This window comes from Lacerta agilis, chromosome 4 (genome assembly GCF_009819535.1).
Source record: "Lacerta agilis isolate rLacAgi1 chromosome 4, rLacAgi1.pri, whole genome shotgun sequence".
NCBI lineage: Eukaryota > Metazoa > Chordata > Lepidosauria > Squamata > Lacertidae > Lacerta > Lacerta agilis.
The window spans coordinates 77,443,779-77,471,003 of NC_046315.1; the positions used below are offsets into that span (position 1 = coordinate 77,443,779).

A 27,225-nucleotide genomic window follows, 5' to 3' on the forward strand; every position below is an offset into this window, starting at 1 on the left:
CTGCGCTGTTTGAACGGCAGCTTCTACCTCGCCACCACCCGCCAGCTTTTGCCGGGCGCCTTCGGTTCTCCCGTGGCTCGAGCGCCGCCGCCGCCATGTCGCTGGGATCCGGCCCGGAGGCGGGTTTCTCCAGCGAGGAGCTGCTGACCCTGCGCTTTCCTCTGCACCGCGCCTGCCGCGACGGGGACCTGCCAGCTTTGTGCTCTCTCTTGCAGAGCGCGCCTCGAGAGAACCTGGCAGCCGAGGACTCCTTCTACGGGTGGACGCCCATCCACTGGGCCGCGCATTTCGGAAAGGTATGGCGGGGAGAAAAAACGTTTCCTCAGGCGGCGCCAGGCTGTGGCGCGCGCGGGGCTGGAGTTCTACGCCTCGAGCTGCTGCCTAGGAGCAACGGCCGGTTGTCGCGCGCCGGCGCCATCTTAGAGCGCTTCTCCCGCCTTGTTCGCGCCGGAGGGCGGGGAGGAGGAGGCGGTTGCCGCCATTCCGCGCGCGTGTCTTTGTTATAATAAGAATAATAAAAATAAAACAGAAACCCTCGCGCGCCGTTAACTTCCTCTCGGCGTGGTATTGGAGAGGGATAAGAAGGTGCTTTGGAAACGTTGGGAAGGGGGGAGTGGCGCGCGGCATTTGCTCGCGTTCTGTCAGCAACGAGGCGGCGTCGTTAGCCGGCCTGTGTGGGTCCCCCTCCCCCTTTATTTTTAAATAATAACGAGCCGAGAGCGATGAATTAGCAGATCCCGGCGGTGAGCAGCATTAGCCCGTTATTCGGCGCTTTCTGAGTGGCCTCGCAGAAACCTCGTAGGCGGCAGCCTCGGCAGTGTGAAGCGTTTATCCCCGGCCTTTTGCCTCAGCCGGCGCTTTGCGAAACAGTGGCTCTCGAGCCGTATGTTTTTAACCTTCCGCGGGGATTGTAGGATCGTGGAGTTGGAAGAGAACCTCCCCCAACACAGTCATCTAGTCCAACCCCCCCCTGCAGTGCAGGAGCCTCAGCTATGGCTTCGAATACTTACTATTATTTATTGAATGTATATACCGCCCTGTTCCCGGAGGTGGGCGGTTCACAGAATAAAATCAAAATATAAAACCACAACATACATATAGTCAAAATAAAAACAACAACCCAGTAACCCCCCCCAAAAAAACCCCACATTTTAAAAGAGAATAGGAAGCATTGAGAGATGTAGTAAGGCATGAACTCTCTGTACCTAAGGGAACGCCTAAGAACAACACTCTTAAGCCCATTGCTACATAATGGACTTCACCTTATCTTGCTCTCAAGGGATGGAGGTGTTTTTTTCCCCTCCCCTGGGTGTAGCAGGCGTTCCCATCAGCATTGTAAGTTGCTAGTGAGAACCTGCTACAGATCAGGAGTATTCCTGTTCAGGATGGTTAGTGAACGCCAATCTCTGTGAATCTTGCATCTTCACATTTGGTTGCTTCAGCCACTTTCCTCCCTTCTTGATCCTGATAATGTAAGTAAGCCAGGAATGCATAAAAGTATTTGTGGTTCTTTGATTATTGAGCTTTTATTGTTGCAAGTCTTCCCTTGATGTTGCTGTACTACAGTTCCCATAATTTCTAACCCTTAGCCTTGCTGGCTGAAGCTGATGGAAGTTGGAATCCAGCATCATCTGAAGGGCTACAGGTTGTTCCCCACCTACAGGTGAAACTCAAAAAATTAGAATATCGTGGAAAGGTTAATTTCTTTCAGTAATTCAACTTAAAAGTTGAAACTAATATATGAGATAGACTCATGCAAAGCAAGATATGTCAAGTCTTTATTTGTTATAATTGTGATGATTATGGCGTACAGCTGATGAGAACCCCAAATTAACAATCTCAACTTTGGGGTTTTCATCAGCTGGACGCCATAATCATCACAATTATAACAAATAAAGGCTTGACATATCTCGCTTTGCATATCATGAGTCTATCTCGTATATTAAACTCCAGTAGCTAATGAAGACAATTGCTTACATAAATGAACTTTTCCACGATATTCTAATTTTTCGAGTTTCACCTGTATATGTCATGCTTGTCCTGTATTTATTTGTGCATGGTCTTTGGCTGCTATGCAGAGCTGTGGTGTTTGCCCTAGTACAACAGAGCAATAGTGGCAACCTTCTTTCCATATTCTTCCCCTTTCCATCAAATGTTGAATTACAAAATCCTCCCCTGTTGAATCAAATTCAGAAGACGAGAGGGATCCTGCATCTTTGGATAATTGTGTAGAAGAGAGCTCAGCAAGTTCTACACAACTATTAAAGGAGCACTGTCATCGTCCACATCTGGCCACCTGAATTCTGAATCACAGTTGACCTCCTTCCTCTCTTATCTTAGCTAGAGAGAACAGAACTACACCCACAGCTAGATTCCACTTCGGCCTGCTTTCCATTGGTTATCCTTTGTGCTACACATGGGATTGGGTAAAGGTGCTCTTGAGTTCATTGTAAAAACCTAATCTCACCTTTCCGCTTTGGTTTGCCACTTGTTATTAAAAACTCTTGTCAGCCACCTGTTTGTGATGTTCAAGCTCTTGAACACCACTTGTTATTTGCTCTGACACTGACGTATTTATTATAGCATCAAAGTTGTTCAGTCCTAGAAGAAAGGGAGTGTTTTGACTGCAACCAGTCCTCTGCCTATGTTTGGCAACAATAAATCTTACAGAGAAATGATCCTCTGATAGTGGACAAAGATTAAAGTAATAAGGACTCTTTTATATGTCGTACATTGGTTTTCTTAGCAGTATCAGCTTTTTCTATGTTTCTGATACATTTTTCTGTAGAGCCTCATCAGAACATAACTATTTTCAGTGGGCCTACTACTCTTAGTAGAATTTAGTTGGATGCCACCCGAAGAATAGTCAATGGTTAAAAATAAAATTCCTTTGTGAGTGTAAGCAAGTACAAACAACTTTATAAACTGACACAGCATGCCAAGTTTCTGCTCCTAAATTATTGCGGCTTCTGTTTCCTTTCTCCCACTCTTGTAATGTTTCTTTTTCCTCATCTCTCATTTTGTCATCTTCTAGTGTTTGCCAAGAAGATGAAACCCTAGGATATTATTAGGCGCCAGGCAAAAATTGTCTTCTCCTAGGCCTTTGTTGAATTAATGTATGTATGGTCTTTCAAACTGGGGAGGGGGGGAGAGAGAGAGCGTTTTTGTTTGTTGCTATGTTATATATTTTTGTGTTTTTGTATTGTAAACTGCCCTATCATCCTTGGATAAAGGATGGTATATGAAGTAATAGCAAATAAATAAATAAATAAATAAATAAGAGGAAATAAACAGTATGTAGTGCTTTTAGCCTAATTAATCCCTGTGTAAGATGTTACTTTGTGATCTTATTTGGAAACATGTTAACAGCACTAACTGGCAACAATTATCAGTTTGCATTCCAAAGCAAAGTATGTGTTTACTAAATTACTTTCCCCCAAAGTAGGGTGGATAAAAATAGATTTTAATAGGGCTTATTATAATAACACTGCAATTGAAACCCCTTCTGCACCAGGCAGGGATGGGTTGGATTGGGTAGGGTAGAGGAGTCCCTTAGCCAGGCCTTCTGTCCTCTGCCTGTGAAGTGACACTGCTAACATTCTAGTGGCATGGAGTTCCCATTTCTGCCTGCAGAACATGAAGGCAGGTGGAAGTGCCACCACTGGAATGTTTAGACAGCCTACAAAAAGACTGGAAATGGACCATTGGGGGGGATTGAGCCCTACAGGGGGATCTGCTGGATCTGAAGCCAGCCCCCACTGCCATCACATTATGGTATGGGTTGGCAAACTAAGACCCGGGAGCCGGAGCCGGCCCAATTAGCTTCTGGATCCAGCCCGTGGACGGTCTGGGAATTGCTGCGTGGATCGGTGTGGGGATTCTGATCGTTCAGGCTGCGCCATTTCTCCCCGTCCCTCAGACACACCGTGGCGGTGCCTCCTCCTGGCTTCTCCCAGCCCTGCCTAGAGGAGGAAGGGGGCTGGCTTTGTTGAGCCGCAGTTGGCTGAGTGCCATTTTAAGCAGCTCCTCTCCAGAGCCAGCCCTTTTGCTCTGCTCATCATCCGCCGCCCCCAGCCCCTGCCACTTGCAAGGCACAGGTTAGCAGCCACCGGGGCTCATCTGGTGCTGTGGAGAAGGGAGGGGAGAGTTGGGGGGATTTTTTTTCTTCAAAATATAGTCCGGCCCCCCACAAGGTCTGAGGGACAGTGGTCCAGCCCCCTGTGAAAAAAATTGCTAACCCCTGCATTATAGCATTGAGCCCAATGCAGGCCCAATTGCTGTGTCAGGTGCAGGCTATCAGGAGGTTATAATATGCAGTAGCATTGCAGATTTTACTTCTAAATGTATTAACTATGTTTTGTACCAGAGACTAGAAGTCTTTGCAATTTGCTCATAAGCTGTAGTTATTTAAAACTTTTATCTGATGCACATGTACAGGATTTTTAAACGTACATTTTAAAGGAAACTATGAACCTGTCCAATAACCATTGGTCTACTTTTCCTGAAAAGTTTTACGTATTTAATCATTGAATAACTGGTATTGTTTGCATATGTACAAAGAAAAGTATCCCCCTCCCGCCATGTTTCTGCTCACCCTTTTCTAAAGAGAATACAGTCCTATAAAAGGTTTGTGGAGTTGTAGTGGATCACACACACACACACACACACACACTCCAGGTTCTAATAGCATTAGTTAGAAATCAGCATGCCCTGGGATCCATTATGATGAAGGGCAGGTTCGATATATATTAGTGTTAACATACACTTCAGTTAGAAAGTATCTTAAGTATAATGGCAAACAAATTACTCTTGATTAAAAGGAGAAATCAAATGTCTGTCCATAATGGTTCATGTTTGGCTCTTTTTGCATTGCTTTAGTTTCTGCACTGTAGAAAAAAAGGAAAGATGGCACCAACAAAGCAGACAAGACCAACCTATTAAGGGTGGAAAATGGTAGAAACAGAATTGATGTACTTTGTAGAATTGGCCGGCTCAAATTATTGTTTAGAATGTCTTTTATTACCCCAGAATACACCTGATGTCATATGTGATGTTGGATGAGGGGTAGGTGCAGATGTGGCTCCCAGTGCACAAGTGAGAGACTTAAAGTGTGTTCCTGATTGGCAGTGACAGCAAGCCTCCCTTGCCAAAGTGTAGCCAGCTCATTGGCAGTCAGAGCAACCCAGCTGGAATCAGCTGTGCTGTTGAGTCTGTCACCTAAGCACATACTAGCTGGCAGATGCTCAATTCTAGCTTTCTGGAATCTGCTGCACTGCTAACTTCCACATGATGAATTCAATAGTACAGCCAAGTTCAGCTGGAACTGACCACTGCCAGTTGGTAGGTGCTCAGTTCAAGTTCAATTTTTCTGCTGAAGTCAGCTACAGATAACTCTACTCAGCTCTTTGAAGTGCTGCCATCACCTGATGATGTGCCATTCAATGATTGACAGGTGTCGTCGGCCTTCCCCCCCAAAAAACCTGTCAAGTTTGGCCCACAGGGGGTATGGGGAATAAGTATCTGTCCTACCAGCCAGATCTAGCTCCCCACCCCTGGCCCTAGGGGAATCTCAACAGCGTTAAAACTAACATACAAACCATAATCAAACACACAAACAATATATGGTATTTTTTTCATTTCTTTTCATATATATTTGCCTACATATATATTTACATTTTTATCGTGGCTTAAAAATTGCTCATTCAAATATTGCCTTCTCTTGGTGACCTTTTTATCTAGTTTGGAAATGAGTATTCTGTGGCTACTGTTTTTACTGAGTTCCTCTTTTGTGGCAACCTTTTCAGCTCTTTCCTGGGAGTAATATTGCTTTTGCGTAAACATTATAGAATTCCTCTGTAAATTTCATAATTATGTAAAATAGTCTGATTTCACATGCAAAGTTATAGTGAGTTATATATTTTATGTTATGTTCTTGTAATGACAAACTATGGCTTATTTTTATATCTGAGAAGCTTTATGGTGAACAGGAATTGGCCACAGATTCTTTTAACTGTTTATGTGATACCAGGTTAATACAATGAGCTGTTTACCTGTATATGACACCAGGTTAATACAATGTTGTTTATAATTAAACATGTGCTTTTTCTGTTCCTTGTTTCTTTCTAAAGCTGGACTGTTTGATGCAGTTAGTGAGAGCGGGAGCTACTGTTAATGCCTGTACAACGCGTTTTGCCCAAACACCAGCCCATATTGCTGCTTTTGGAGGACATCCTCAGTGCCTCATCTGGTTAATTCAATCAGGAGCCAACATAAACAAACAGGTATCAATTTGGGTTCCCCCCCCTCTAATCTTATGCTATAATTGTCAAACTACTGTACACTCATAAGATTTTCAGGTTTGTGACTCATGTTGTTTGAATATATCCTTGAGAGAGGTATTTCAGTACCACTGGCTATGGTATCCTGAATAGGCTGTCTCTGGAATTGCTCCTGCTTGAATGACCTATTTCAGAAGGTGATGCTGGGGATCATTACTGCACCGGCCCATGGTTGTCATCTCCCGTGCCATTCAGTATCATCATCAAATGGTTAGGGTTGGCGTAGGCTGAGGTGTCATCAATCTGCAGATGACACCGAGCTATACACACCCTTTTACACCATATCCATGTGACACAGTGGTGTAAACTACTACAGTCCAATGTTATGGACTGGATGAGGGTTGAAATGGAGACTCAGTCTAGACAAGATAAAGATACTGTGAATATTCTCATGATCTTTAACTTGTTTTGGATGAGGTTTCACTTCCTCTAAAGCAGTGATGGCCAAACTTGTCCCTCCAGCTGTTTTAGTTTGGCCATCACTGCAAGTTTGGCCATCACTGCAAAGGATCAGGTTTGTAGCTTAGAGGTGCTCCAGCTTCCTCACTTTTGAAGTACAGATGACCTCAGTGAGTTGAAGTGTCTTTTATCCTCTTCATTTGACATGCCAACTGTGGTGCTTTCTAGACAGAGAGAGATGGAAATTTCAGTTTGTCCAAAATAAATGGTCAGAAATTGATGCTTCAAGACACCTGGAGCTCTATGAAGCAGTAGTTTTATTTATTGTTTAAAATAATATACTGCTTTTCGGGTATAAAAAATAGTCATCATAGGCTGTATCAGCTGGGGGATGATGATACGTAGCTAATAATCTTTGGCAGTCTAAATGTCTCATGTTCTACTTGCTTCTGGTCAAATATTTGCACATCTGTCCTATAGTACGGTCCAAGTCGCTTTGCTAATCTGTCATTACCCATTTTTTATCTTCAGTCCAAGAATTCTTAGCTTAACCTATACATATTTGGTATTAATCTGCTTTATGTTTCCTCCCCACCCCCCAGGATTATGTTGGTGAAACTCCTATTCACAAAGCAGCCCGGTCTGGTAGTATGGAGTCCATAAGTGCCCTTGTGGCTCACGGAGCTCAAATAGAGTAAGTAAGGTTTGGAGATATTTTGAGTAGTTGTGTGTCTAGTTAACTAACATAGAGCAGTAAACTCAGGTATTAACTGAGAAATGCAGAACAACAGGCAACTAATCGAGATGATTTCAATTAGACATGTTGAATTATGCTAAGTATTGTACCTTCAACATGTCTTGTAACTCTACACATTTTACAGTGCAATCCTATACACATTTACTCAGAAGTAAGTTCCACTGTATTCAGTGGCCTTTTACTCCCATGCAAGTGTGCATAGCATTGCAGCCAAAAGTGAAATCAATGTCTGTCATCCATGAAAGAGTGCATTTTTAAGTTAACACTATTAATTGCACTTTGTAGAATTAGTTATTAAGTATTTAAGAGCCTGTAGCTATATTTAAAATATGACAGACCAATTAGTTATTTGTTAGAATAGAATTTTAGGTATGCGCATTAGTAGGATTGGTAGTGTTTCATAATAAGTTCTGTTCTTGCACTTTTAACTTTTTCTTTAAAGGTACTGTGTTCTACAAAACATTAAGAAAATCTCACAAACAATGGCAACATACCGCATGGAAAAATTGGATGCACTATTCACTAGAACTGTTGAGTATAAGCTATATGGCTTATAATATAAATGACATTAGCTTTTTCTCTTGCAGCTAGTTTTAGTATTTAAATAGTACTTTGTATCTTAATCTGAAGTATAAACTTTCCTTTTATTTTAGTGCAATAAGAGTTCGCTGCTTGTTTAACCCTTTGGTTTCCATTTAATAAATCGGCTAATACTGAAACTCAATAGAGAGATACCTTAAATCCTCTTACACATTTTATAAGTTATTCAACACAATGGTCTTGCTCAAAAAGTGTATATATCTCATAGGTCTTCCATTGAATTGAATTATTCTAATAAAATCTTAAGACCTGTCCAAAATCTTTGGTCTTACCTGAAACTTGGTAAGTTTTCTTCCCCCCCCCCCCCGCGCCCCATCTATACCCTTTTTAAAGACATGAAATATTCTACTGAAGTTTTCAAATGCGGATGCCTGAATAGAGCCACATCTCAATTGGAGGACAATAAATTATCTTAAATAGAAAACCTGACAATAAAAAAGTGGAAATATCAGAAAGATGTAGAACTTACTGTGCAAGATAAGTTGTTTGAAGTAATGCTTGGGGAAAGTATAATAAGACTTTGTATCCTATATAAAGCAAAATTACTGTATTCTGTAAGGGCTGTGTTTCAGAATATATTTGCTGTTAAATATTTATATTTGCTGTACTTTCAGACATTACATATCAAGCAGAGCACTTACTAGCACTAATTGTTCATGCCAACTTAATACATTTAGCTTTTCTCTGGCTTTTTCCTCTCTTGGTTTCTGCATTAGGCCCACAATCTTAACCCCATAGAATCATAGAATTGTAGAGGTGGAAGGGATCCCAAGGGTCATCTAGTCCAACCCTCTGCAATGCAGGAATTTCAACACTCGGTCCCCAGTTATCAAATCATCAGTGATTTGTGATAAATGGCAACATGCAGGTAACTTTTGAGTATGAGCAAAGTGTTTGTTCTTACCAAATGATTTATTTAAAAAGCAGATTTCTAACACAAGCTTAGTTTCCCTCCTTCCTTTTTGCCCTGTTTTAGTTTCAGAACACGATAAATCCTGGGGGTCTAAAAGGACCTCAACAGATAAGTCACGAGACTCAATTACTGTAAGGTTACTCAGTAGATTAATTTTTAAAAATTATTCCAGGCTCCATATTTCTATCCCCTTTTGTCACATAATATATGTTAATTCTGTCTGGGTTTTGACCATTGGTCACCCCTTACTATAAAGCACCTTGATGTTCCTACATGCTGGTTTATATATGTACACACCTGCTCATCTCATGGAACAGTTCTTTAGAACAATGGTGTTTGGTAACAACCAGCTTTGTGTTTGGGAAGCATGGAAACAGATGGAATTAAATTGTTTCAATAATGTGATATCTGAAAGTACTAAAACTTCCAAATATGCAAAGCAACCAATTTTTTTTATCAAACATTAATTTGATGCCTACTGTCATAATAATAAATTTACTGATCTACCTGCGAACATTTCAATTTGCTTTTGTTGTGGCAGTAGTAATGCAAACCATTTGTATAGTATCATAAACATGCCAGGCATTACGTAAGCAAGACTCATGTTGGGCATATAAGGAGCTATACATAGGCAGGTGGTTGGAAAAACTGATGAGCACTACTAGAACGATATGAGGGTTTCAGTTCTCAGTTCTAGTTTTCAGATGTAGATGTTAAAAATAAAGATGTTCTCATTAGTTACTGCAAGGTAATTGGCAATATAGGTATCCGCTTTGAAAACTGAAGTTTGAGGTGGTCACATTGCACAAGAAAATAAGTGAGTTTAAAAAAATAACACTTTAAAAGTGTTAAGTTTTAATCTCCATACTTTTTTTGTCTTGCCTAACTTTGTTCTGATCACAAATACTCAGTAATGCTATTGAAAATAGCTTTTGCAATGTGTAAATTGTATTATGATATATTAGTAGAATCCCTCCACTGAATTTGACCTTGGTTTTCAGTAGAGCTTTGTTTTAACCATACCTAAAATATTGACGAAAGGGACCCAGGTGGCGCTGTGGGTTAAACCACAGAGTCTAGGGCTTGCTGATCAGAAGGTCGGCGGTTCGAATCCCTGCCACGGGGTGAGCTCCCGTTGCTCGGTCCCAGCTCCTGCCAACCTAGCAGTTCGAAAGCACGTCAAAGTGCAAGTAGATAAATAGGGACCGCTCCAGCGGGAAGGTAAACGGCGTTTCCGTGCGCTGCTCTGGTTCGCCAGAAGCAGCTTTGTCATGCTGGCCACATGACCCGGAAGCTGTCTGCGGACAAACGCCGGCTCCCTCGGCCTATAAAGCGAGATGAGCGCCGCAACCCCAGAGTCGGACACGACTGGACCTGGTGGTCAGGGGTCTCTTTACCTTTACCTTTCTAAAATATTGACATTTTAAAAAAAAAGCTTGGACAAAATGCATTTCTAGTATCTTCATATAACTTTGTTTGCATAGGCAGATATATAAATCTGTCATTTTGGAAACATGGATTAAAAAATAGAATACAGTAAAGCATATCCACCCTTAGGCCCAAAATGAACACACATCCAAGGCTTCATTGTCTTTTTCATGGTGAGAAATCTTGTAATGTTAAATTCACATTACAGTGACATTTCATAATTGAAATACTGTTTTAAAGCATGAATATTTTGCTTGCTTTAGCATTTTTATGTTTTACTAATAACATTTTTCCCAGTTTAATTGGGAATGGAAGGCCTGAAAATTAATCAATTCCTATTTTTTAAAAAAATAAAAACATCTAGCAATTCTGAAATAAGGAGATTAAAATAAGAAAGTGTTGCTTTCCCTAATGCTGAAGTTGGATCCCTTGAGTTGTGTATATTTAATAGACAGCAATGTTAAATGTACCCCAGTGGAAAATATTTTGATGTGTTTGTTGGATTTTACCTTCTCATTTTAGCTGGAGCATATTCTGTGCACTGTATACCCAACAGATATAAACATGGTTGCTCCTTTAACTTTGGTTCAGTGTGCATGGACACGAGAAGAAGGGACGCAGGTGGTCCTAATGTCCTCATATCAGTAAAAGGTTTGAGGTGTAACTTTTTAATGTGGATACATAATAGTGACTTGATTTGAGAACTGCATAATGACAAATATTTGTGCATTTTACATATTTAATCTTGTACCAGCACATGTACAATTTTGGTGCCATGTTTTCTTTTGCCTTTGTAGTGTAACATTTAGTGAAAGTCAATAAAAAAATTAATCTACATTTTTAAAACATAGCTGAAGTATGTGTCTGTAGGTAACTGAGTGTGTGTAGTATTAAACAGGAGAAGATCTCATCACTTTCCTGCAGTCTCTGTCAAGGTTCTTACATCTTGTATTTCTTCTAGAAATGAAAGACGGTATATAAATTCTTTTAATTATAACTACAATATATCTTCTGTTCATCACATTTTCAAGTACTTCAAGGTAATTGAAGGATTGCTTCATCTATATAGACTACTTCAGAGCTGCAACAGTTCAGTTCAGCTGCATTACAAATTTCTGACGAAGGACTTGGAATCACAAGTTTTCCTTTGTGAGCAGCTCTTTGTTAACAACTTTTAGGTTTTAGCACAAAGGTAGTAGAGATGAGACAGGATGAATTGGCTCGACTCTTGGGTATCCCAGGGAGGAAGAAGAAACTCCCTAACCTGTGTGCATATATATGACAACAGGTTTCCATAGTCTCAGGGGAATCCAAAGGGGTCTCGCAGAACAGGAATCCAAGGGGAGAGTACCCCAACCCACAATTTCTACCTAATGCCAAAGCACCACCCGTACTCATGAAAAGCAACCAACTTTCATCTAAATATAAAACCTCCAGCTACATAATTGTAACAATACGAATTGTGTTATACAAAGAAGATTTAAGATTTTTTTTCTACACTGAATTCTAGAGTCATGAATGTAGTATCTTACATTGAAAAGTTCATGTGTTCACAACTAGTTGGAGTTGGCTTTGCCAAAAACAAGATTGAGTCCAAGATAAAATAGGAATCTCTGTGGTCTGCAAAATACTGCTGGCTCATTACAGTTCTTTTGCTATGAAGCTGACTAACAAGTTTCATTTCTATAGAGCTATTAAATAGAAGGCAAAAATGTGCACTATTTGTTCCATTACAAGTGAAGATTTAGGACCATAAATAGATTCAGGGTCCCCAAAAGAGGAGAGGTAATGGAATATGTTTGCACAAGGTAGACATACCCAAAATATTTTGGGGGCATTCTGGTCTACTAGCTTACCTGATTTGCTTCTATGATCTTAGGATTAAACCAGCTTTAATTTACATCTTTTAATCTACATTTATAAATTGAACTCAGTTTTTAACTGTGTGACAAATTCATGAAACATTGTTAGGCCTAGTGTTAGCAAAGTATTTAGAACAAAAGTTACATTTCCCCTTTTTGGTGGATGTGACAGGACTTAAATTACATCAGCTGTCAGGAGTGAGCCAGAAACAAGGTCTGCTCAGAGGAGCCATGCCTAATGAGCACAGCAACTCTTCTCAGTAGGTGAAGCACTTGTGTCCCCATCTTCCCAAACTGCCTAAGGCTCCTCTACCAGGTGCCTCCCAAGCAATCTGAGACTCTGCAGGCACACCTGTCTTTTCTCCTCCATACTTCTCCTGGTCTTGGGAGACCAGGGGAAGGGCTTGCACAGCAGAAGGGAGAGGCACTCTGGCTTCTTCACCAGCCCGGCTCATCTCTGGCTCTTGGCTTCCCTCCTCTCCTTTTTCTGATTCTGAGCTTCTCTCTGCAACAAACTTTCCCTGTTCACTAAACCCTGTTAGCTTTTCAGCTTCTGACACCACCACCTCCCAGCTTCTCCCTCTGACCATTCATCATCGTCCCACCACAAATCCCTGGGCTTGAGCCTTCTTCACTTGGGGGTTCTCTAGCTGGTGCATCCCACCATTCCTCTGTGTTCACCCAGAATCCATGATTTCGATTTTCTTCCTCAATGTATCAGCTTTTGTATTGGTTTGTAGGGAAGAGAAGCATATGCAGCCAGTTTTCATCATTCTGCTTACCAGAGGGTGGTTCTGTAAGCATTCACAATATATATTTCATGAGGCTCCTGTGGAATCCAAGCCTTTCTTTATTTTCCCAATTATATCTTCACTTTATATATGATTTTATGAAGTCTCAAGATTGTCTTCTGTCTCTACATGCAAAGCATGAATACACTATACCTGCAAGTTGTAATGTATTTTGGTAGGAAGATGAGAAATGTTTGTAATTTTTCCTCGTTTGGTATGTAAAAGTAGACATGAGCAGTGTCGTTACTTAACATCCAGTTTCACAGACCACATTTAATGCAGAAAGTCAGTTCTTTATTAATATTGTTTATTCAAAGTACACATTCCAGCGTACTGTAAAAGGCAACCTGTTAAATTTTTGCCTGGATATTAGTTTTTAGAAATTGCATTTCTATTTTTTAGAAATTGCATTTTAGCTACTACAGAGACTAGGGCTTGCCGATCAGAAGGTCGGCGGTTCAAATCGCCGTTACGGGGTGAGCTCCCGTTGCTCGGTCCCTGCTCCAGTCAACCTAGGAGTTCAAAAGCAAGTCAAAGTGCAAGTAGATAAATAGGTACCGCTCCAGCGGGAAGGTAAACGGGGTTTCCGTGTGTTGCTCTGGTTTGCCAGAAGTGGCTTAATCATGCTGGCCACATGACCTGGAAGCTGTATGCTGGCTCCCTTGGCCAGTAAAGCGAGAGGAGCACCGCAACCCCAGAGTCGTCCGCGACTGGACCTAACGGTCAGGGGTACCTTTACCTTTACCTAACTTGGTTATTTAAAGCTTGCTAGCTGGTAAGAGAAGGTTAGCTCTTGGATCCAAAATGCACAGTAGCTTTTATAAAGAGTAAATGCAACATTCAGGGTCATCTTCTGTATAACTATTGATTTGTCTCATTTAATACACTCCTTGGATGGTAAAATCCCACAAGAAAGGGGAACCTTGTAGTTGTTGGGGTTTTTTTTAATTCTTCAATCCTAAGGTTATCCTATGATAACACTTAGGTTGCACAGAAAGTGCAAACTTTCCCTGAATCAGCTATAATTTACTATTTTTGTAACATACCAGTGGGCCAAAAGGCCATCTTTTTTATTTTGTGGGAAACCTGAGCATGTCTATTTTTGTCAGCTCCGTGATTTCAGTTATATTATAGGAGAGTGGCAGACTAAAAGAATTCGGAATCTCTTTCCCCTTTTGTACAGGAGGAGTTAAAAATGCTGCATATACAACTTTGGAGAGAACAAGTTCGGGAATATTGGAATTGAAGGAAAATACATTTATTAGGACTAGTCGATGTTACTTTACACAGCTTTGTGCTCCCTTTCTGACAATGTTTTTTTAAAATTCTGCCTGCCGTCTTATTTCAGCTTTATGGCAACAGTGAAGGAAACTTCTGAAGGCTCTTAGACTAAGATATGTTAAAACAGTGTTTTTCAACCACTGTTCCGAGGCACACTAGTGTGCCGCGAGATGTTGCCTGGTGTGCCGTGGGAAAAATTGAAAAATTACTTTATATATAGTCAATATAGGCACAGAGTTAATTTTTTTAAACATTTTCTAATGGTGGTGTGCCTCGTGATTTTTTTCATGAAACAAGTGTGCCTTTGCCCAAAAAAGGTTGAAAAACACTGTGTTAAAAGAAGGAAGCAGGGAAAACATAGTGGTGAGCAGTTAGCCGTATCTGTGTATTCGATATCAGAACTTGAAGATCTTTATAAAGCAAAGTACGGAAGCAAAGAAGAACTATAATAATCCTCATGCTGACAAAATGTAGATAAGTTTTTTAATGTGAAATGAAAGCATGGCACCATAATTATGTATGTATGCAGTACATTTCTGCAGCAACTCTTTAGTGGAGTTTTTCCCAATTGGTCTCTTGTTAATTGTTCACCACAATTTCAAGATCATTTTGTTGTACTTTCTATTTTTGGATGCCAAAGGGTTAAAACTTTCATTTTAGCTTCTTTATCTTATTATTATTATTATTATTTATTTAATGCTTTAACGGTCTTAGGCTGGGGTCGGAGGAGCCTATGGAAAAAAAACTTGTTCACTTCTGCAGTGCTGTAGCAAGAATTTTATTCTTTAATCCCATGTATTAGCTACCTTTTTCGTGTAGGCATAGTTGGTAATTCTCTTTACATGCAATTTACCAAAATTTAAAGTAACGGAAGCCATGAATTGACAATTTGTTTCTAGTACATATCATGTTTACATTTCAGAGAACTGACAGAATTACAATGGGCTTCAGGATGAAAATCCGTGCTTGAGAGTCCGTGCTTGAGTCAGGCGCACTGTCTCATTGTTAAGGTGGTCACATGATGATGGCTTAATAATAATTATGTGCTACTGCACTTTATGTATGTTAATATAACTTTTAATCTTAATGTTGCCTGCAAATATGTGATCCCTTATGATGTAAGTTTCCTGTTTTATGCACCATTGCCCGTTTTTTTAAATCAAAGAGAAGATTCTGAAACTATAAAAACTACACATGTCAATGTTTTACAGCTACGTAATTCGAATTGACTTGATTTTTTCAAGTAATCCTAGAAAGGGGGAGCATTCCATATAGAAACTGCTGAAACTGCCACAGGTGCTTCTCCGAAAACCTTACAGTTGTGGCATTGAATGTTCAGTATCGCTTCCTTTCTGCACACAAGGCATACTGTTGAGGTATTTGTTGCGGTGATTGGTTTTAATGCTAATCTAGGAATTCAGATATAGCATATATAGATTTGCATGCTTTTGCTTACCCTAATTACAGTTTTATAAAAAAAAATGTAAACTAACAATATATTAAGTTTGACTATTTTTAAATGGGCATATTACATTAAGAATTGAGGTTTTATTTTCTTAAGATTGTCTCATGGCATTAATGAAGAAACATTTTAAGCTACAGATAAAGTGGCAATCACCCCAATTTAGAGTTTTTTTTAAATTGAAAAAACCTTTTAAACCCCCCTTTTTAGAGTTTTAAGTAGGCCTATGTTTTGTTCAAAGTATGTGACATTATAAGTGGATGATACGTTCAGGATGCAAGTGATATTCAACTCCCCTTTCCCTCCCCTCCACCCAATAGGCCAGATGCAAAATTGCAAGGAAGAAAAGACTAGGGGCAAGTTTTCTTTTGTCAACTTAGAAAATTAACTCAGTAGACCCCCTATCACATTTGTATGTTTATAAGCCTCCTATGGATACCTTTTGGTAATTTGAATCATGCCTCAATAATTGTAATTAGCAAGGTGATTTTAAAAAATTTAGGTTGATGCTCTTAAGTGTTTGCTCTCTGTATTTCTCCCCCGTTAAATCAGTTCATCCTATTGGAATTATCTTGAAAAATGGATTATCTGACCACATGTATAGGATGGACTACCCTTTTCCTTAGGTCACATTATTGAAAAGAAGCAGTAGTTATATATATCTGACAGAGAGCAATCTCCTGGCACTTGAGATTCCTGCAGTGAAAGTTAACTTTGCATTTAGAATAAGGTTGAAGTTCCTGTTGTAGTCAAGGAATATCTACTTGATGACTGATCAATTGGAGTCTGATATGCCCATGAATCTTTATGGCAAGATTGCAATATATTTATACTTAAAGATTGTATGCTGCATCACTGCCATCCTTTAATAGTTGGTTTATAATATTACAACAGTCTCAAATGAATCATGGCCCTAGAATGGATGTCATGGTGACATAGCTAAATGGAAACTCAAAACAAGAAGAGTGAAATCCACAGATGAGAAGACTCCTTGCCAAGACTAATCAGTAGTAATGAAGATTCTGGAAACAGCACATTGCCCAGGAGGAAAATGGATGAGACAAAGGGGGAGAAATCTACTATGAATGTTACCCTTAGTACTACAAACAAAGGTATACATGTACATCACTGTTAAAGGTCAGAAGATAAAGAATTTAACTCAGATGAAGTTTAATCATGTATAATATATATGTACATTCAGATACCTCACGACAAAAGCATTTGGATTACTAATTTTGTTCAGACTGACCTTTTGCATTTGGAAGGACACAGTTCTTGCCCCTCCCCCCCCCCGAACTTTAGTATTGCTGTTTTTATCTTGGTAAACTCTGGAATATGTCCTATGCCGCCCTAGATTAAAGAGATCTTCTATTCCCACCATCCAAGATTATAGGTTACAGGTCTGGTGTTGTTTTTTTTGTTTGTTTGTTTTGTTTTGTTTGTTTTTTTAAAGCATATAACCATATCTGATTGCAACAGCAGCAATGGAAGTTAACACCAGCAGGACAAGTCTAACTTCTGTGCTCGTTTGCAATCTCACTTGTCATTCTTTGTATATTGTCTTTGCAGGCTTGCACTATTTCATGAGGGGTAGAAGGGCCATCTAGGTACAACATTTCAATAGGGCTTGATTTCTGTTTTTCTGATTTCAATTCTATTTCACAAATTATTCTTGATGAATAAAACCTTTGTGCTCTTGCTTAAGTATCTTTTCCTTTCCGGTTTAAAGTTCAAATTAGTTCCAGCGTTATTTATTACTACCAGTTACGATTTGTTTTACGTAAAAACCATATTGAGGGAAGCTAACCAGGTGTATCATAGGATTGAATGAGAATGATAGCAAAAAGGGAATCATTTTGCAGGACCATTTTTCAAAAATGAACAGGAAGACTCTTTTGACCTTGACCTTTTTTTTCGGAACACAAAGTTATGTATTTTAGTAGGTCTCAAGGCCTGCGACAGGTTAATGATCTAGATTTTTTGCACTAGCAGGTTAATCTGTGTACCAATGATCAAGTTCACAATACAATGTGGATGTCTTTGCTTTTTTGTTAGAGGGCCAAGATTATAGATCAAATCAGTCACTTTTAACATGCAGTATTCCCTTATGGTCATACTCATATTTTCTTTGGGTAGGTTTGAAATAATAAAAGCTGCCTTAATTCTTGGGATAGGGGCAAAGAAACTTCGTGGCCATTCTGTTCTTGAAGATCCTCTTGCTGATTCTTGCAACTGCCTTTCTCAGTATTCCCAGATACTACTTTTAAGCTTATTGCTTTCATCAGATACTACTTCCCTAATAGAAAACATGAAATTCTCTAGATGTTTATAAGAAAAGGAAGCTTTGAGAAAGTCTTAATTAGATATCACACATACCTCCCCTTTACATTTAGTGGCTTTGGTTAATAGAAAAATAGAACAGCTTTCTTTTGAAAAACCTATGCAATTTCTTCTCCTTTTCGCTTGCCCCTGTTATTCCAAGCTTTAGCATGTGCTAGTACAGGCCCTGGGTTAGCTTTTATTTGCCACTCTGAATGGGTGACATTTTGCTTTATAAAATGTCCTTCACAAAATTGTACACTCCTTTTGAAATTCCCTAAGGTTGAATCCTTGAGATTTAATATTCTTATTAATCTTCACTCTTAAAAACTATGAGCTTCCACTTTATTGATTCTCTCTTCCCGCCATTTATTTGCTTCATACTTGGAGCTTTCAATACAGCTTTAAAAGATGCATGGAGGCTTGGGGACTGAAGTATAAAGTCAGACCCATGGCAAATAGGGTATCTTATTCTGCTGTGGAATCATACATTCCTGCACCTCTATAGGCTATGTCTTGATGCCATTTTGGCAGTTTGCTGCCTCCTGGTTATCTGTAATGTGATGACAATGATCCAATACTGCCCCTCCATTCACAGTTTTGTGTGTAATAGGTGATTGGGACTCTGAGCCCTCTTTCTTGCTCCTGGCAGCCCAAGTAACTTTCAGGCCTAGGAAGGAGTGGAGCTGCCAAGTGCTTTTAGGGGAGGTGTGCCCAAGCAGTCCCATTGGAAGTCAGGACTGGAGAGAGCAAGTGGAGTGAGGAAAGTGGATTCTATTAAACCCTATGCCAACCCTCATCTATGTTCAGATAGCTTGCCCCATTTGTTAAAAAGCTCTTTTTGTTATTGTTCAGTCGCACACTAGATTGTTTAGTGTCGAAATACATGCTATATGCTGAATTAACTAACTCCATCTAGCAAATAAGCTACATTCTTTCACTTGAATCTTGCTTCATTCGTCCATCTACCTATTCACAGATAATTAGCTACATAGCTAAAAAGAAGCTCATGCATCATTACAATTATTTGGCTCTTCCTGAACTTCCTAGGGAATGTTTCATTGCTATTCTTTTGTGCTATTTTGTACATTACTACTTTATTGTCCTTTAGAGTGTGTGTGTGAGAGAGAGACAGAAACTATGTAAATATTTTTTATTGTCAAGGCAAATCATGAATTCCTCAACTTAAACTGCATCTGTCTTACTATCTTTCAGTTTTAGAAGTTCAAAGATTAATAAATCTTTTCTGTACCCATGATCATGGGCTAAAATAGTGAATAATACATTACTACTTATGATGTCACAAATTTTGAAATAAGCAGTGAGCTTAATAAAAAACACAGTAGCAAAATAAAGCACTATATGTGGATATATATGTTAAGAATTTATTGCACATGCATACCTAGTTTTTATTATTAGGAAGAACGGCGATGTATTTTTGTGGTGTTAGATTCTAGAATGCCATGGACAACTATTCTATAACAATTTTCTCAAGTATTTATTTTGTTCAGATAATTCATTTTATCAAATTAATTAGTATAATACAAGTTGAATTAAGAGTCTGAAGTTTGTGTAAGAGTTCAGATACTTCAGACAACAGGCAAGAAATTTTAGCCTTTTTAGACATTTAAATAGGAAGCTTTTACTTTTTGTGTCACATGATACTTAATTGTACTGCTTCCCAAACTTTGTTTAGAATACAGATATGTGCTAAGGGATTAGTTACATAATATAACATTTGATAATTTAAAACCCTTAATGGGAATTTGCAAATTTTTCATCACCTTAGTAGAATCAGCAGCAACCACCAGGTTATGTTTATTACGGGGTATAATTCAATATATTTGTATTGTGCAGCTTGAGAAATGCCAGTGGCCTGACAGCAGCAGATCTTGCAGATACCCAGGGCTTCCAGGAATGTGCTCAGTTGCTATTGTACCTCCAGAACTGCCCGCTGAACCATTTCTATAGCAATGGCACTTTAAATGGGGCCCATCAGAATGCTAGCCCCAGTCTCCTCGGTAGAGGCATAAGTCGAAAACGATCCTTTGAAGATATGAACAGTGTTGGAATGAAGAAAGCTAGGACTGAAGGTGAGCCATTGGGTTTCTGTCACTTTTGCTGGAAAGTGGTTTGAATGCAGAGGCCGAATTCAGTCCTAATGGAAAACCATGGTAGTTCTTTGCGGTCTCTGTGCACTCACACATGTGGATTCAGCACCTGCACAGAGCTCATTCAGGAGACTTCTAAAGCTCGCAATATGTGCATTTACTGAAGGGTTTGTCCCCCCCCCCCAATTCTCTTTCAACTACTCTGAGAACTGTTCTTGGCTAAAAAAAAAATGTTTGAAGGTGGCAGCTCTACAGTCACAAAAGATTTCTGTTTGCACAATGGAACTTTATGGTTTCCTCCAGCTCCCCCATTTGCCCTCAAATCTACCGGTAGTTTGGGGACCCTCAAGCAGATGGGGGGCGGCATATGGGGGAAGGAGAGGAAACAAGTCCCTTTTCCCAGTGCAACCCCAGTGTTGCAGCAACAGACACAACCCCAAATCTCCTCTGTCTACAGAAGAACTCTTATTTTCCCGCACACTTTTCTCCTCTCTTAAAAACCTAATGCTGTGCATGCCCCATGATACAGTTGCTGTACAGAATGTAGACCGCAGTCTCCTGTGCCATGTGGTCCACTGTTGGGTAAAGAAACTTGTATGAACTTTGAACTATTTTCAACCATGTCAATGAAACTCTCAAAATGTTCCTGTCCAATTTACATTTCACTGTGAGTTATCTTAAATATGCTAACTACAGTTAAAGATGTGGTTTCATCCAGTAGACTTAATTGAAGTCAATGGGGTGTTCATTAATTTTGAAGGGGCTGGTCTGAGTAGGCCTAGCATTAAATTCCACCCATAAAATGTTACTGTAGTTAAATAAGAAATATTCACAAGTTTAAATCATTTTTTCCTAAACAGGTCAGAGTTTTGGTGGTCTGATATCTGTGATAAATGGAGGAACTGAAGATGATGCTGACAATATGCATGTTGATAGAGAATTTCCTGTTATATCAGGTGGGAGTGGACAGTTTCCTGTTAACCACAACAGCATTCAAATGGTTGAAGATACCATGCGGAAGAGTGGTTCTGTTGGACCCAAAGAGATTGAAATATACACAGTTTCTGCAATGCAGACTCCTTGTCGTTGCAAGAATCAGTATGCATATTATCTCTAACTTAATCTTACTGCACATGTCCTAAAGTCTTAAAACTTATTTGCATTGCTAAAATACCTTTATAAGACTCTTTAAAATAGCAAGATTATCAGTTTTGTAGAAGATGTAAGATATGAGGGGAGATGTTGACGACAGATCCAGATACAGTGGTACCTCTGGTTACATACTTAATTCGTTCTGGAGGTCTGTTCTTAACCTGAAACTGTTCTTAACCTGATGCACCACTTTAGCTAATTGGACCTCCCGCTGCCGCTGCGCCGCCAGAGCACGATTTCTGTTCTTATCCTGTAGCAAAGTTCTTAACCTGAAGCGTTATTTCTGGGTTAGCGGATTATGTAACCTGAAGCATATGTAACCCGAGGTACCACTGTAGATGATCCCATGGTTGTTCCTGTCTAGAGACCTGCATGCCTTGTGCCTTGATCAGAGGTGATCCTACTTGCTTCTTGGAAGAATATTCAGCATTTGATTAATGCAGCAATTATTTATTGTAATTAAAAAGGTAAAGCTGATTGCACTGCCTTAATAATCATCTGATCAGTGTATAGGATTGTAAATTTAGTTTGGCGAATGCTACCAGTTTTGCTTCGAAGGTAGCCTGAGTGCGTTAAAGCAACAGGATGGGTCCAGGGGCAAGCATATTCAATGAGTCCTGCTCATGACAGTACCCTGAAAGTGTCCCACTGAGTGTCGGGGGCCCTCCTGAATGTGGTGCAGATGGGAGAGGAATCCCAAAACCTAGTCCCTCCTTCTGGTTTTCAGATTTTACCTGGAGGGGCATACCACAGCCTGTCCCATTTAGCAGGGTCCCCTATCCCTTGGAACATTGGGGTGGGCTATTAAAGCCACCAGAGTGGACTGAGGGATCCAACCTGATATCTATGTCTTGGTTTTATTGTTAGTATTCAACTAAATTGATAGTTAATGGGTGCTTCAGGACTTGAGTTACTATTTGCAACCCATGAAGCGTCTCCACCCCCATCGTTCAGCCCGGACACTGAGATCCAACGCCGAGGGCCTTCTGGCGGTTCCCTCACTGCGAGAAGCAAAGCTACAGGGAACAAGGCAGAGGGCCTTCTCGGTAGTGGCACCCGCCCTGTGGAACCCCCTCCCATCAGAGGTCAAAGAGATAAGCAACTACTTGACATTCAGAAAATACCTGAAGGCAGCCCTGTTTAGGGAAGTTTTTAATCTGTGACATTTTAATGTATTTAATATTTGTTGGAAACCATCCAGAGTGGCTGGGGTACAAATAATAATAATAATAATGATGAAGAAAATCCTATTCATACTCCTTTGTTGATGTCCAGTCATTAGTCACTCTTCCCATTTCAAGGGCTGCAGGAAATGCATGAAAATGCATCTCTTCTAAGGGCTTCCTCAGTCACTTCAGTGGAGAAAGCTGCCAAATGCATGCAAAGAGCATACAATGTGCAGAGCTGCTTCAGCTTCCACTGAGATGAATGGAGATGACTGCACATACTGTTCTCTGAATTAGAGTATGTTTTTCATGCTCTCCACACAGCTTTCTGGATCAGCCCCAATTGTTAAACCTCAGACTGGTAGTTCTATATTTTAAATGACTTATTGATGCACTTTTGCATCTGTTAATGTGCACATTCGTTCTGGAGAGAATATTTCTCATCTCTGGTGTATAGGAACATAAAGTGGATTGGGTTATAGTCATTGCTATATAAAATGAAAGGGGGCAGAATCTAATGACCCTTGATACTACTTTTTAAATAGAAAACTAATTGTAACTCTTCACATTGTGTTGTCCCAGTAAATTCAACGCAAGTGTTTATATTGTCATTAGAAACACGCCTACGTGAATCTTACACAAACTTTAATGAGGCAGTTTTTGTTGAGTAAGGCTGTTAAGTAACTTAAGTAACAACTTGAGTTGTTTCCATTATATTTGAATTAATGGATGATGCTCAGTCTTGCATGAACAGATTTCCCCTGGCTGTCCTCCCCATCCCACAATCTGTTCGAGTGTTCCCCAACTCTAAAGCAAATTTGGATGGCTGCAGGGAAAGGAGAGGAAGGGAAAGTTCATTGTATGAGCATTTCTACTAGCTGACAGTCACAACTGGATAGTGCCCAACGATTTTGCGCGGTACCTAATACAGTTCCCCACATCTGCTGTAGAGAACTGGGGAATCGCAAAAAATCTTCCTCCATTCTGCTAACAGATGCTGTCCTCTTTTAAACATACTGATACAAAATACTGGTATGCCAAATTATTTTCCCTTTTTCTAATACACAGAATCATTTTTTGGGGGGGGGGGTAATATTGCTAGAATATGGCATTTTACCAAAAACAAGGCAGAAATTGAGCTATGAGGCAAAAACACCTTCATTTTTTGTGAACTTCTGCATGTACCCAAAGATCATCCCTAGAATCAATGTAAAATACTCACTTGTGAAACACAGAAATGCATTTTTTTTACATGTAAGATAATATTTTACCTTGGTGATTTAATTTATTTTTGCCAAATTCATATTTTTATGTCCTGCTACTGATTCTAGTCCCATTACATAGAAACTTTTACTTTAAAAAAGAAGTATAACTAATGAGATAAAAATGTTTACAGAAAACTATTATTTTGCACTAATGAGTAATGAGAAAAGAGACCATTGGCTTGTTGCGAAAATTTTAAAAACACCAGATCTCTATACATTTTGCTGTGGCCATTCGTGGTGTTTTTGCAGCTGGATTGTACCGACTCTTGAAATTTCACTCTAAGGAAGAACATAGATTTATTCTGTGTCCAATATTAAATATAAAATGGATATAAAATAAGTTCCGATCTTAAGACATGTTGCATAATCATTCTTGCATTTGCATAAGGCTTTTTATATGCCTGCTTTACTGTGTGCTCATCTGAAATTTAATAAAGCAGAGTTAATTAATATTGGAGTAACCTTTAATGCTTTGAAATTACAGTCTACTCACGTTTAGTTTGTATTTCATTGTAGGGAGTTTTATATTCTAGTTAAGAAGTACATCTAACCTTTTCTTTCTCTGATTGTCCAAAATATTGTTTGCATTTTTGTATGATCCCTTTCATAACTGTTAGAAATGCATAAACTCCTATGCATCTTTACTTAAAAATAAATTCCATTGTCTTAAATGGAGCTTATCTTCAAAGAAGTGCATGTGTAGGATTGTGATCTTAACAGATTAACATTTTGAGCATAGTTTAACTGGAGCAGCAGTTTGCAAACTTTAATTACACCTTGTACAGAAATTTTGTTTATAAAATGTTTTACCAGACACCTCTGTTTCTAAGGTGTATTAGTAAAAAATAATTGCCTAAAGCATGAGGCTGTACTGGGTTTGTTTTGACATTAATTTGGAAATATTTTAATAAAACTGCAGTAAAATGGGAGAGAGCTTTTATTTTGATCAAGTCAACTTGTGGTGACGGGTCTATTTCTTGATGCAGATATGAATTGCAGTAACTCCATATTGAATGCATTGACAAATGGACATATCGTCAATGGACATTTGGACTTCACTTCCCCAGCCCAGCTCAATGGAATGAGTGCCAGGCACGAAGAATGCCTAACATTGATAGCACCTAATGCACTAGCCTCTGCTAATAAACATACAGTCAATGTGGGCAATAATGTTGAGGAACCAGAGAAGGTTGTAAACGGCTCTTCCGAAATGTGTGGCTCTTTGCATCTGAATGGAAGCCCAAGTAGCCTTGTGTCAAGCAGGCCATCATGGGTGGATGATCTCGGAGATACATTGCACTATGGACATTACCATGGTTTCGGGGACACTGCTGAAAGTATTCCTGAACTTAACAGCGTTGTTGAACATTCCAATTCTGTTAAAGTTGCACAGAAATATGATAATACTGTCTTGGGTACAATGTATCTCTATCACGGTTCCTAAAGTTGTCAATACCACATTTTGTGGGTGTCGGAACATATTTTGGAAAAATACCACTTAAGCAATGTAATTTGCCTGGGGGCGGGCAGTATAATCTGAAGGATGCAGCAAGTAACAGTTTTTACACCTTGTTTAAGAGAATTTGACACTTGATAGCCTTATGCTTCTAGTTTTGCATGCACAGAATCCATTAGTTATACGAATAGGTGCTTTTTCAATGGAATGTTTGGTCTTTTTTATGACAAGTTCTAGTTTTGTACTTTTTTTCCTACGCTTATAAACACTGTACTTTAGAACTTTTGTTTTTCACTTTAATTAAGCTCTTTTAAAACTAAACTTTGTGGCAAGAATCTCATTTTTGATATTAGGAAAGTACAAATTCTCTGATTTAAGATATTTCTGTTGAGACTATGGTAAGCAATATCAGTGCCAGCTATGACTATGCAAGGAGTGGGTGGTGACAGTAAAAGCATTTGACGCAATCTATTTCCTCGCTTCTCAAAAGGAGTGGCTTTTCTTTTAGTAAGTTAAAAATGAACTAAGTAGTGGTTGTATAGTTCTTGATATGTTTTGTTTCATAGTTATATTTGGGTTGCTGCTTTTTTTTAAAAAAATGGTTAGCTTTTTGTGTTATAAAGTTCACAAAACTGATTCCTAGTATACAACTGAAAGCAGAAATGGGGCACTTTTTCCTTTTGCTTTGCTGCAGATATGCATGCTATTTTTCCATAGCTCACAGAATGGCATGATGGCACCTTTTTACTATGTATGTGAATTATTTTTAAAAACTGTTACTCGTTGAAATGTTGTCTGGTCAATATATTTCAGCTTCATGTTTTGTTACTCGTGTAACATGAATATATTTTCTTTTTTTAAGAGGAAAAACACATTGCTTTAAAATGTTATATATCTCCAGCCTGTGTTATTGTTGTTGTTGTTTTTTAAGCCAAATTCAATGGAAATGCATTGTTTAAAGAGTGAATAGATGTATATGCAGAATATGTAATCGTTTACTGCAAAAGCTTTGTAATACTACTTTTGTGATTTGAGGTAAAATTGATGGATGAAGAAAGTGTTGAACAAAAAGCAAACTGTGTGCTTAACTTGTGTTTGTATCTTTTCGTTTATAAAGGGACCTTTACAAATGGAATTTAAAATAAACAAGCAAACTCGCATCTTGCATTTTTGGTTAGTGTTTTTGTGCAGCAGCAGTATCTGTCTTACATCTGTCATTTGGCTGCCAGAGCTTTTCAATATGCAGTGACATTAAGTGAACAGTATTTAAGAATTTTGCCAGATGTTGCTAGGGGACATTCCTAATAGGGGTGGAGCCTCCTGCTGGAAGGATGAGGCAGATAGTATTTTTGGTGGGGGTTTTTTAGTCCTGGCTAAAACGTAGTTCAACCTCTGATTTGGCTATTTCTCACAATTCAGGAGGTGCATTTAGCATTTATCAAGGGGAGAAAAATGAAAAACCACAGAAGCCCCCATTATGAAGTGAAATACTACACAGCATAGTAAGAAATAAAAGATAGTGTGACAATGTTAAGGCATACGGACTTCAATGTGGTTCACTAGCGAAAAGTCATCCTGTATACTTAGGACTTAAAACATGTATAAACATATACACACTCAATCTGAGAATCTATTTGGATAATTAAAGTTTCCAACACTAATTTAATACTGAAATCCCATTAGCATGACACACATGTAAGATACTTCTTGCGATAGTTGTACCTGCTCAACTATACAGGCTCTACACATTTAGGACATGGTTTCACAGTTGTCTGATTCACAGGAACCCCTGCATATGAAGAGGTGTTCATGCATTGGAATTTCTCTGCAGATAGCCACATGCAAGCTCTCTGCTGTTGCAGGAAGAAACGATAGCAGCAGGGCCAAAAGGTCCTAATTGGCCATTAACATGGCTTGTACATGTG

At 39.2% G+C, this 27,225-nt stretch overlaps 1 protein-coding gene across 2 annotated transcripts; it reads left to right on the top strand.

Annotated features, from left to right (window-relative positions):
• ANKRD10 (ankyrin repeat domain 10) lies at nucleotides 1–26,065 on the top strand. 2 transcript variants are annotated; one of them, XM_033147763.1, is made up of 6 exons: nucleotides 2–296; nucleotides 6,129–6,281; nucleotides 7,340–7,431; nucleotides 20,008–20,243; nucleotides 21,122–21,217; nucleotides 24,831–26,065. In XM_033147763.1, the coding sequence occupies exons 1-6, from the start codon at nucleotides 96–98 to the stop codon at nucleotides 25,286–25,288; spliced, it is 1,236 nt and encodes a 411-aa protein (XP_033003654.1). In that variant the 5' UTR covers nucleotides 2–95; the 3' UTR covers nucleotides 25,289–26,065. The 2 variants fall into 2 exon arrangements, with proteins under 2 accessions (XP_033003655.1, XP_033003654.1); XM_033147764.1 differs by lacking the exon at nucleotides 21,122–21,217 and having other exon boundaries at nucleotides 1–296.
• Nucleotides 26,066–27,225: the final 1,160 nt, after the last annotated feature.